The 12,007-nt window shown below is 66.1% G+C and overlaps 1 protein-coding gene across 1 annotated transcript in view; it reads right to left on the minus strand.

The window, feature by feature from the left end:
* KIF26A (kinesin family member 26A) overlaps positions 1-11,357 on the minus strand; it is a 38,983-nt gene extending 27,626 nt beyond the window's left edge. The window contains exons 1-2 of the mRNA XM_060097865.1: positions 11,316-11,357; positions 10,723-10,968 (exon numbers count right to left, since the gene is read on the minus strand). Of these exons, the coding sequence (XP_059953848.1) occupies positions 10,723-10,968; positions 11,316-11,357 (288 nt within the window). The remainder of the gene's footprint in view (positions 1-10,722; positions 10,969-11,315) is intronic.
* Positions 11,358-12,007: the final 650 nt, after the last annotated feature.

Below are 12,007 nucleotides of genomic sequence, written 5' to 3' on the forward strand. Positions count from 1 at the left end.
GACGCTGTCAGAAAAACAGCGCTGACAGACTCGCTGGACACAGCGTTGCCACAAGGCCTCGGCTCGCAGAAAACACCGCACCTGTGAAGCGCAGTGAAGCAAAGCACGTCCAACTGGGTGTGCCTGCGCCGCCCCACGCTCCCGGCACGCTCGGCCCTCGAGCTGCCCCCTCACGTGCCCCCGGACAGGCCTGGTCGAACGACAGCGTGACCCCAGCCAGTCCAGGCCTTGCCAGCTACCTGATTTACGGGCCGCTCCGGAAGGCCTGGCTTTTCTCCAGCTGGGGCTGGCGGGCCCCAGAGCCTCGGAAGCGCCGGGGATATCTGGTCCCAATCAGTGACACCACCCCCGCCTGCTGCTCCCCCGTGGGGCCCGGGGGAGGCCCAGAAACGCCACGGGGACCCCACTCGTGTTGCCCGTGGGCCACAGATGGAATCCAGACGGCGGCCCAGCCATGCCTGGCTCACAGGGGCCGGCTGTCACTCCATCCCCCACCCCCAACCCTGCCAGTTTTCCTGGCCCGGCCCTGATGACTCTGGTTTTTCCACTCAGCGGGAGGCAGCTAATGGTGGGCTGGTGAGAGGGCAAGGGAGGGCGGCCCGCTAGAGCCATTAACCGACTTGAAAGGCGGCCCAGACCCCGCCCGGCCCAGGCCCAGCTGCCCATTGTTCTAGGGCCTCCGCTTCTGGGGAACCCTGGCATCCCCTCCGCGGCCTGCACAGGAGGAGGCAGGAGGCAAGTGGGAAGCGCAGGGCACGGGGGGCTGCTAACAGCCCTGGGCCCGCACCAGACCCCCACCGCCCGGCCACGGCAGCCCCCAGCCCGAGCCCCGCCCCCAGCCGGTCCCGAGGAATTCAGGTGGGGCGCCAGGGAGGCCCCAGCAGCCTCGGGCCTCAGGCTCTGAGCATCAAAGCCCCACGTGGGAACCACAAGCCCCCCAAGCTCCAGCACCCCCCGCACAGGGAGACAAGCCCAGGGCCGCCCGGTCACCTGTTCGCTGAGCCAACTGCAGGGGTTTCCGCGCTCGTGGCGTCCCCACGAGTCCTGCTTCACACGTTCCCAGAAGGGCCAGGCCCAACACACCCGGGCCCACCCCACGGCTAGAGCCCCCTTGAGGGGCCAGGCACCCCCTTGCAGCGCTGGCAGCCGAGCCCACCCCTTGGGGGACCCTCACATCATCACCGCCGAAGGCCTGGCCGATCCCCCGGGCCTCGAGGGGCTCCCGGCGTGGGGCAGGCCCGTCTCTCCAACCTCCGTCTCCTGTCACACACGTGAGATGGCGAAGGCCAACAGGAGGAGGGACCGGCCTGGGGTGACCACACGGAGAGCCCAGTGGACCCTGAGCCCCTCAGGCCAGGCAGCAGCGGCGGGGCCAGCGCAGAGGCCAAAGCGGCTGCTCGGGCGGCAGCTGGGCCACTGAGCAGCCTGGGACAGTCACTGCACGCTGGTCACTCAGAACCACAGCCCACACTGGGGGGACCGGCCTGGGGACCGCAAGCTTTGGGCAGGACAGGCCTAGAGCCAGGATCCCCGCCCCCCGCACCCTGGCCCAGCGCTCAGGGCTCCAGGGAGGGGGTTTCTCCTGGGAGCTGGCATGGGCCACCCCCAGGACGGGCACCCTGGACCCCAGAAGGTGAGGGGTGACGGCACCTTCCACACCACCTGCCGACCCCTGGGCAGCCCTCAGGGAGACAAAGGCCCCTCCCCACTCCTCAGCCACCCCTTCCCCCAGTGCAGCCAATAATCCTCAGACCCCAGCACGGGGTGGGGAGCTGGGGGAGGCCTGGGCAGAGCAGCCCTCCCTCCCCTGGGCCTGGTCTCCTCTCCCAGCCCTGGGGCAGCTCCTGGCAGCTCCAGGGTCCACAGGCCCAAGTTCCAGAATCTTAACCCCTGAAAGCCCCGGCCACCGTGCAGCCTGGCACCCACCCCTCCCCTCCGGAGCCCAGCAACTTCAGAAAGACAGTAGTTTTCCTGCTGCAAAATATTACTTTTAGTTTCCTCTTTGTGGCCTAATTAAACAGATATTTTACTTGCACTGGAAAATGTTTTTCTTAATTTGATTCAATTGAGCATTGCGTACCAGCTACCCTGCATGCTGCCTGGCTTTCAGGGAGCCTCCCCGCACTTAAAAATGATGACTTCTCATTCTTCGCTTTGTTTCTGGGTCTCCAAGTTGCTTTAAGTAATCTTTCCATTTGCTCCTGTGAGGGAGTCCTGGAGGGGGCCACGCTGCCCCACCATCACCACCAGGAGAGGCTTCCCCAGCCCGGCCAGCCAGGCCGCCCCGCAGGGCAGGAGGGGAGATGACCAGGAGCCCCCCACCCCACCGCCACGGATGCCCCCCTGGGAGGGGGTGGGAAGGGGCTCTATTCCCCAATTCAGAAAAGACCCCAGGCCGCAGGGCTATGAGGCAACCCTCTCTGAGCCCCCATCACCGCATCTTTTAAAAGGGGGCCCTGGCACCCACTAGCAGGGCGGCTAGGAGAGCACACGGGCCCAGAGGCCAGACACACGGTCAGGCTCGACAAGCAGGCGCTGAGCAAGGTCCCACCCGCCACAGCTCCCTCCGCCCCATCCTCCCTTCTCTCCACAAACAAAGCAGCTGGGCCGTGACCCCGCGTGGCCCCCTTTTCCGGAGTTGACAACAGGTCCAGGAAGGGACCCCTGGCTGCCGGGCCGGGCGCTGCCCTCCCAGGCTCTGCTGTCGAGGACATTCCCAGGTCGCGTGCAGTGGGCTCGGTTTCCAGCCACACCGCAGCCATCCCAGGCCCTCCCTCCCTCCCTCCCACCCAGCCAGAGCCTCACCAGGGGCCTGGCCCCCAGCCCCAGGCCCCACCACCTGCTGGGTCCAGTGGGATGTCTGGAGACCCAAACCCGACCCTCCCTCTGCCAGCCAGGCTGCCAGAGACCACCCCGGCCTGCAGGCCTGCAGCTCTGAGGCCCCAAGCTGACACGGGGGGAGGGGCAGGGGGGCCGCAGCCTGGCCCACCCAGCGCTGCCCGGCACCCATCCCCAAGGCTCTGTGCCAGGCGCCAGCCAGCTGGCTAGCTCGGGGCACACACTAGCTCATTGAGACCTCCTCCCCTCAATGGCCTCCCTATCCTCCACACGAGGCCACACAAGGGTGGCGGGGGCCCGCGGGGCTAAAGGCCAGACAGGCAGGACGGCCTCAGTGGGTGAGGATGGTGGAGAAGCAGCTCCATCAGGACACCCGCCGCGGGGTGGGAGGGGGTGCCTGGAGCCCAGCCAGACATGACCTTCAGTCTGACTGTCCACCTCTGGATGCGAGCACAGCCTGTGGACCTCAGTTTCCTCATCTGGACAACGGGCCGTGACAGATCGCACCCCGCAAGCCCAGCCATGGCCAGGGCCCCCAATGCCACTTGGGGGGCTCTGAGCCCCGGCAAAATGGGGAGGTGCAGAAGCCGAATGGGGCCCCTGCCCCCAGGTGGCCCCAGATACCGTGTTCTCCTGCACACAGGGCCACCCACGCCCGCCAGGCCCTCCGACAAGGCTGCCAGAAGAGCCCAGAACTACGGCTCTCTATCAGAGGGCTTCCCAGGACACCCTAGGCCCCACTTCTACTCCAGGGCTGGAGCGCAACTGCACTCCACCCCACCTCCTGACCTTCGACCTCATCCTGCTTTCCCCTTGTCAACCTACAGGGCACCCAAGACACAGTCTCCACGTGTGCTCCGGGCATCCCCATCCTTGAGCTCTTGATGCTCCACCCCTGGAGACCCTCACCCCATCTCTGAGCTAATTCCAGCCCAGATCAAATACCATCTCCTCCAGGAGGTCCTCCTGGGTGCCCCTTTCCAGAGCCCTCCCTCCCAGAGCACTTTGGTTAAGAGCACAGACTTCAGAGGCGGAGAAGCCAGGGTGCGTGGCCTCGGGCAAGTCACTCACACCCGTGTGTCCGCTATTTCCTCCCCTGGCTCATGGGGTGGTGGAGCTAAGCACATAATTCCCAGAGGCCTGCTCCCTGGTGACTGGTTTTGAACAGGCCAAGTATGTGGGGCTGGCGGGGATTCCAGGAAGCAAAACTGGGCTGTGGCCTTGCACCGAGGCTGTGTGGGGGAGGATGGGGACGGGGAGCCTAGGACGGGACAGTTAGGAAGGAGTCGACCCTGCAGCCCACACCCCCGCACAGGGCACGGGGCAGGGCAAGCGCACGGCACACTCCACCCGGAAACAGAGGGAGTTGCGCAGGCCAGCATCCATCACACGGGATCAGAGGTGAATGTACACGGCGGTGTAAGGACATCCACCCGAGGTGGACACAGCAGCCTGTCACTGGGCCGTGTAGGACCATAAATCCGCCAGCCCCAGGCACCCAGCTGAGCCCACCCACCCCTGCCCCAGCCCAGCGCCCACAGCCAAAGCCTGGGATGCTGCCCAGGGTGGGCAGGGACCAGACCAGATGAGTCCGGGGAGTCCTCCGAGGAGCCCTGCAGTCCACGTGGGTCCCTTGGCCACAAAACGTAGCACCAGAAGCGAAAGTGCCCCTTCACCCGGAGGGGTCCAGAGTGTCTACTCAGCCCAAAGACACTGTTCCCAGACAGGGCAGCTGAGGCCCTGCCAAGAAGCGACCATGCCACAGGAGCTGGGGCCACAGGAGCTGGGGCCACAGGAGCTGGGGGCCACAAGAGGTGGGGAGAGAGGCTTGTCCGCCACGCGTCCACCCAGTGGGAAGGGAGATCATGGGGCTCAGAGGTCAGGGCTCAGGGGTGGATGACCAGAGAGCGGCTCCCAGAGGCTCCCAGCCAGCCCAGACTGGCTGCTTCCAGAAACCTGACAGGGGACAGCCTGGCCCTGAATGCCACCCCCCACCACAGGGGTTCCCCGTCCCCAGGAAGCAGACAAGTGGACAGAGGCCAGACACACTGAGGGACACTCGATCCACTTCTATCCTGTTTATTTATTCATACCCCGCACCTTCTTGCACAAAAACTGCGGTGGCTTCCAGGAACTACTCGACATAAATTGGAAGTAAAACCACGTGGCTAGAGACAGTCATGTTAGAGAAGCTAGGAACGATCAGTTCCCACAGACGTGTGAGAAAGGGCCCATGCGGTTGGCGGAAGCTGAAGACTGCATTTGCTGTGAGCTTCCTGGTAGGCAAAGGAAAAAGGAAACTAGACTTTCCTTGTCATTCAGGACAACAACCAGCTCTTCCAACTGCCAAGTAAACGATCCCTTCAGGACACTCGAGGGAGCCTTGAGAAGGCCCCAGACCCCCTCCTTTAAGCCATGCCAGACCAAGACAAGCCCCCGGCAAGACACTGAGCAGCCCGAGGTACAGGGGTGACACCCTGACACTCCCCTTTTCAGCAGAGAGGCAGTGAGGAAAGTCACCACAACTCACTCCCCTGCTCAGCCCCAGTGCTGACTGCAGCTGGACTCCCCTCAAGAAGCTCCCTCCTGCGAGACACAGAGCTCCCTACCCCAGACCCCGGCCGGCCCCCAAAGCCCCATCTCCGCTTCTGGCTGACGTTCAGAGGGCAGGTGTTCAGGACCTGAAGCTCAGTCCCGCCCCCACTGCCCACCTTCTCCCCCTGAAACCCCCGACCAGCAAGGACCCAAGACGGGCACACGGATGGGACCAAAGGAAGTTCTCAGGGACAGCAGGGGACACCAGCTAGACCACTGCCCACTTAGGGAGGAGGGGGCCAGGGCAGGGTGTGGAGGGGCCGACCGAGGTCTCGCAGAGGCCAGGTGGCAAGGCAAGGCCTGAGCGGCCTCCTCCCTCCTCCTGCCCAGGCTTGGTCCCCGCAGCCTGATCCGCCCCCTGGCTGAGTCATCAGTCCCCTACCAGCTGGGAGACTGCCCAGCAGCCAGCCCCAGGGAGCACCGGCCCCTCTCACACCTCCCAGCTGCCTCTGGAGCCTACCAACACCTGGCTCAGCTGGAGAATGCTGCTGACACCAGGTGCCCCGCCCCGGGGAACCCCCCCTCCAGAAGCTGGTGGAGCTCAGGCCAGGCTCCAAACAGCATGGGGGACAGGGGCCCAGGGACCGTGACCCCAGGTGGCAAATGTCCAGCACCAGCTGGGCCAAGCCCCTGCCCCCCCGGGACCCCACCATGGCACACCAGTACGGTCAGAGCCGGGGGCAGTGGGGACAGACCACGCAGGCTTCCTGGGGGTGGTGACAGAGGCCCACCACTCCTGAGCCAGGCCCCAGAGAGAGATGGGAGTGTCTCCAAGCCTCTAGCCTTAGGAGCCTGGTCACATCACCCCGAGCTGTTCCCGGGGTGAGCCCACAGCCTCCCGGCAGCCTTCAGACTCGCTGTCCAGCTTGGCGAAAAACACAAACCAGTGCTGGGGCTGCATGGGTGGGCAGTGGTTCTGGAATTCGCAGGGTGGGGGAGGACGAGACCCCCCTGCCCGGGTGAGCGAGAGATTCGCAAGATCGAAAGGAGAAGTGATCACTTTCGCCATCGGAGCACTCATCAATTCAGTGCCGTGTTGACACGTGGAAGCCACGGGTTCCAGAAGAGTCACCACCTCCACGCGACGCATCTGGGCGGCAGCTGGAGCAGATCCCCGAGCAGGACCCCTGCCCCCCACGGCTGCAAGGGGCTGGGGACCACCATCCTCCACAAGGGCCTCCTATGGGGCGGGGGGGAGAGCCAAGATCCAGTCCAGCAGCCCTCGGGGTGAACACAGCAGGGCGTGGGAGGCAAGATCTGGTCACTCAGTCATTCGACAAACGTTTCTGGGTGATCCAGACCCCGTGCCGGCCCTGACAGAGCTCCCGGCCTGGGGGTAGCACACTGGCCACAGAGACCACACAGTGGTCGTGCAGTGTGGGAAGGGCTGAGAAAAGGCGGGGCCGGGTGGCAGCAGGGGTAGCCTCGGGGAGGACGGTGGAGATGTGGGGGAGGGAAAGCTCAGGGGAGGGGAGGGGAGGGGAGGAGAGGTTCACTGCACATGGAGGGCCGCCAGGCTCTGTGCCAGGCGCTCAAAGTGAGGCCACTCAGTGAGGTCTGAGTCCCCCACCACTGTCAGCTGCCCAAGCGGGGCTCAGGGCAACTCAGGCTGTGCGGTTCCACCAAATGAGTATGGGGCCAGGGGTGGGGGAGAAGTCTGCCAAAGGGGCACGGCGGGGGGAATCTGCCACAGGGGCACGCGGTGGGGGGAGTCTGCCACAGGGGCACGCGGTGGGGGGGGAGTCTGCCAAAGGGGCGCTGTGGCAGACCACCATGCAATGCAGAAGCGGCCCCGTGCCCAGGGGCTGTGCCTGTCGGGGGGCCTCGGTCTGGCCTCAGTCTGGCAGGGCCCAGCTGGACAGCAGGACCCAGGACTGGCCAGGGACCCTCCTGAGGGCCCCACGGTTCAGAGAGTCCCCTCTGGCTGCCCTGAGGGTGGGCAGCTGTGGGTGGGCTGGGCCGGGGGACAATGAAAGGGGCCTGTAGGAACTTGGTGACCAGTTTGCCAGGGAAGGCTGGGGCCTCAGGTTCTGACTCGGGGGATGGAGTGGCCAGTGCTAAGCTGGAGGGCGCTCAGTCGTGGAGGAGAGGAAAGCCTGGCCTTGGTCCCTGGGTGGGGGGTTCTGGGAGCTCCCAGCAGAGGCCTCTCAGAGGCACGGGCAGGGAGGGCAGAGCAGGGAACTGGCAGGACCACCCGGGGAGGCCGGGGCAGGGGGAGGGGGTCTGGGGAGCAGCAGGGCATCTGCAGCGGGGCCCACGGGAGGAGCGGCCCACGGAGGCCACAGGACAGTCCGAAGGGCATGCTCCAGGCCACGCAGGCGTCCGACGGGGTCACTCAGAGACAAGGCCCTGGACCCTGGTGAGAGCAGAGGTGGCTCCGGGGAGGCCCAGAGGCCCCAGCCTGGAATCCCCTCCACAGCCCGGCCCACCGCCCCTCTCAATTCAGGCAGGACGGTCTCTGGGCTCCAAGCTGGGCAGGCAGAGCATGTTCCCTCCCCCAGGGACATTGGGGCTCAAAAGCAGGGGGCACAGTCCTATCTGCTCCGCATGGATGAGGTCCCTGGGCGGGAACCACGGTCATCCTCACTGCCCAGGTGGGGAAACTGAGGCAGGCGCAGGGAGAAGGGAGCAGAGGCAGCAAGGGAGAGGCGGGCCCTCCACCCAGGCCGCCCGCCCACCTCCCATGGGCACCGAAGACCTGGGCACAGCATGACCCCCGAGCCCACATCCCAGCAAAAGCAACAAGGGCTGAGGCATACGGGCCAGCCTGTGCCAGACGCGGCCCAACACACCTGTGAAAGGGGTGCGAAGGTGGTCCCAGGTACAGAGAGGGAAACCGAGGCCACGAGCTCTCAGCGAAACTGCCCAAGGCCCCACAGCCCGGAGCTGTCAGCTGGCAGGAGGGTGGGCTAGAAGCCAGCGGGGAGTCGAGCCCTGGCAGGGATGCCTCAGGCAGAGGATGGGGTGGCCGTGAAAGATCACGTCCCTCGACCCTTGCAAGCCTCCCTCCCACCTGAGACCAGGCAGGGACCCCAGGGGCAAGAGCCTCTCGGCCAGCCTAGGGTCCCAGCTCCACCCTCACCCCAGGCCATGGGAGCCCAGCAAGCCACCTCCGGTGCGGGGCCTCCCCAGATGCCCCAAGCATGGGACTAAGTGAGATGACAGCCAGCAAAGTTCTCTGTAAACTGTGAAGTGCCGTTCTCACAAAGTTCATCTCCTCACAATGAGAAAGAAGAAAGGGCCCCCTAGGGAAAATTCTAGACCACAAACTCTACATTCCAGTGCCTTGTCAGCCTCAGAGCAGAGCCCAGTGCCCCTGGACCATCGGGCCAGACTCCTGGGAGGACCCCCTGGGGCTCACCCAGAGCCGGGCACACACGGGTCCCCCTGGTCCCTCCCAAACTAAAAGCAGAAGCAGCTGCACAAGCCCATCCCAGGCACCATCTCCCCAGCCTGCCCTGCGGGAAGCTCTGGGGCAGGCCGGGTGAGCCTGCAGGCTGTGTGCGCATCAGCCGGGGTCACACAGGACAACGACACCCGCCAAGGCCCCAGCCACCTTGTCCCACGTCCCACGGCCCGGGTGGCTCAGCCCAAGGGCCTGAAGCCCCCTTGGGCCCATTCCCACCCTCTCTGGAGAAGCAGTGGATGACGGGGCCCTCCCTTCCTCAGGCACAGCACCCTACAGGTTGGACAGCACCCCAGAGGCTACCCCCATCTGACAAAGGAGGAAATGCAGCGGGGGAAGGGGCCAAAGAGATCAACAAAGCCAGAGACCCTGGTCTGCTGCGTGAACAGGCCGCTGGGGGCCAGGGACAGCTGGGGAAGGGGGTGAGCCCTCACCCGGCACCGAGGGGTACCCAGTGTCAAAAGCCAAACTCGAGGAGGCCAGGGGAGGTGGGAGGTGAGCATCTGGGAGGTCCAGGGCCTTCCCTGATGCGCTGTGTCTGCAGGAGAGGACCACCGAGACCTCCCAGGTGAGGGACCCCGAATCCACCAGCCACTGGGGTGACCTGCAGCTCTCTCCACCAGGATCCCCTGCCCACCTGCGACCCACCGGTCACATGTCCAGCACCACCAGGCAAAGCCCAGCTCAGTCACTAAAGCCTCTCCTCTCTCTGGCCTCAATTGCCCCTAACGGGGTAGTAAGATGGCCCTGTGGCCCTGTCAGGCCCCCAGGAGTCTAGCCCAGAACACCCTCTCCCGGGGCCGTGAAGGTCTTCTCATGTCTTTTCAACCAGATTCAGGCCATCTGGGGCACAGAGCGTGGCAAGGCTGCACCCTGCTCAGGGCAGCAGATGCGGGAGCGTGCAGCCCCACCCCAGGACGGGCCACAGGTCCCCTCCCCTGACCGCAGAGCAAGGGTGCCCAGGACACAAACCAGACTCACATCCCCACTCCCAATGCCACGGGGAACACCGCTGGACCCCAGGAGGCCAGGGTCTCGCCCAGACCGCAGGGCCTCCTCAGAGAACTGTATTTAGATTCAATGGGGATTATGCAGGCTTACTTCCCAGGACAGCTTTCAGAAAGGCTGCAGGTCAGGCGGGAAGGGCTTCCTCTGGAGACCCCCCCCCCCAGCCCCCAGCTTCCCAGGCTGTGCAAACTTCCAGAGCGCATTGTTCCTGGAACAATGGTCCCCGCTCCTTCCAAGACCAGGGCAAGCCCATTGGCTGCAGAATTCGGCAGAGCCCCGTCCCCTGGCCAACACCTTGGCAGCTGGGGCTGGAGCCTGGGGAACCAGATGGGTGGCCACTGCCTAAACTGGCAGAGCCCCAGGCTGTGAGCCATACGCGCCTCTTATCCATGGCCCTGGGAGGGGACAGGGAGGGCCCCCCCCTCACAGCAGCTGGCCCACCCTCTGGCCCTCCAAGCCCTCCTGCCCCAGGTGTGCAGTTTCCAGACACTTGGCTGGGGGCCCAGGTGCCCCAAGGGCGACAACGCACCAAATAACCTCTTGCCGCTGGCAAGGCAGGAGCTGTCCCGCCCGGGGTGGAGGCCCTGCCATCTCCCCCTCTTCTCCCTCTCCCAAACACACACTAGGCTTCCAGCTGTGGGACATCTGTAGCAGAAACGCCCGCCCAGCCCCTCCGATCAGACAGTGGGACCCTCTTAGGATGAAACGCCCCAACTCACACACAAGGTGTTAACACACGGGAAACCGAGGCCCAGAGAAGGGAAGGGATTGGCACCAAATCCACGGTGGAACCTCGCCTCCCTCCGGGCCCCGAAGACTCCCAAGTTCCAGCCTGGGACCCGTCCCAGGGGCCGGCCTGAGGAAGGGTCACTTACCCGGAGGGGTGTCCCGGGCCCGCCGACCAGCTTCCACGCTTGTCGCTTGAGCTCGGCGAGCTTCGTGTGGCAGTGCCGGCACCAGCCGCCTCCACCGGGCGAGTGGCCCTGCTCCGCGCCCGCGCCGGCGCCCTCGGGCGCAGGGCGGCTGCCGCATGGATCCTGTTCGGGCCCGGCGGTCAGCCTCTTGCGGGGGGGCACCTCCAGCAGCTGCAGCGGCTCGCGGGCCGGGCCGCCCTCTGCCACCTGGGGGGGGGCAGAAGGGGACAGTGAGCTTGGGCCGCTGGGCGGCGCCACCCCGGTACCCAGCACCGGAGACTCCAGACCTCTGAGCGACCCAGCCCGAGTGACACACTCGACAAAGTTACGAGCGCTGGGCGCGAACCTGCAGCGCGCCGTGTTCTTCCATCCCGGGAGGTTTTCATTGCCCGCCCCCCCCCAGCAGGAGGCCCGTCGCCACCCGCGCTCCGCTCCAGGCCCGGCCCCCAGGGGGCGCCGCGCACCCTGCCAGTGTGCTCTGCGTCCCGGGCTCGGTCCCGGGCCGTCCGCCGCCCCCCGTCGCCCGCCTCCCTCTCGGGCCCCGCTGCGCGTACCGCGGGCTGCGCCGCACACAGGGGGGCGCCGCGGCTGCCCATGGCCGGGACGCAGGAAGGGCTGGGCCGTCGCTTCGGGGCCACGAGGGCTCTCCAGGGTCGCCGCGGCTACGTGATCCGGCCTGGGGACGCCCCCATGGCCCGGCCGGCCGCTCCGAAGTTCGCGGCGCAGGCAAGTGGCGGAGAGCGCGGTGGCTGCGGCGGCGAGCGCGCTCGGAAACGAGGGCGGGGCCGGGGGCTCCGGGGGCGGGGAGGGGCGGGGCTCCGGGAGAGCTGTCCCGCCCAGCCCAAGCCCTTGCTCTGCAGTGTGTGGGGGAGGGGGTCCCGCAGCGCCGCGCGGCCGCACCCACTCCGAGGCCCCCAACCTGTTAGGCGAGTCCCAGCCCGAGGGAGGGGCGCTGAGGGCCACGGTGAGATGCCCCGTACACGCGCGCGTATGCGCCTTCCCGCTCCTCTCCTGGAACACTGGGGTCCCCTGGGAGGCCCCAACCCACTCGTCACTTTACAGGCGAGAAAACTGAGGCCACGGAGGGGAAGGTCTTGCCCAAGGTCACACAACAAAGTGGAAGGGAACCCCGGCCCCCAGGCTCCCGATCGCTTTTCCCTGAAAATCCAGCGCACTCCGCGTGTCGGTGGCCACACTTTGGGTCTAACTGTCACGCGTGGGTGAGTATCGCCGGGCTCTGCGTCTC

This window comes from Mesoplodon densirostris, chromosome 4 (assembly GCF_025265405.1).
Source record: "Mesoplodon densirostris isolate mMesDen1 chromosome 4, mMesDen1 primary haplotype, whole genome shotgun sequence".
Taxonomy (NCBI): domain Eukaryota; kingdom Metazoa; phylum Chordata; class Mammalia; order Artiodactyla; family Ziphiidae; genus Mesoplodon; species Mesoplodon densirostris.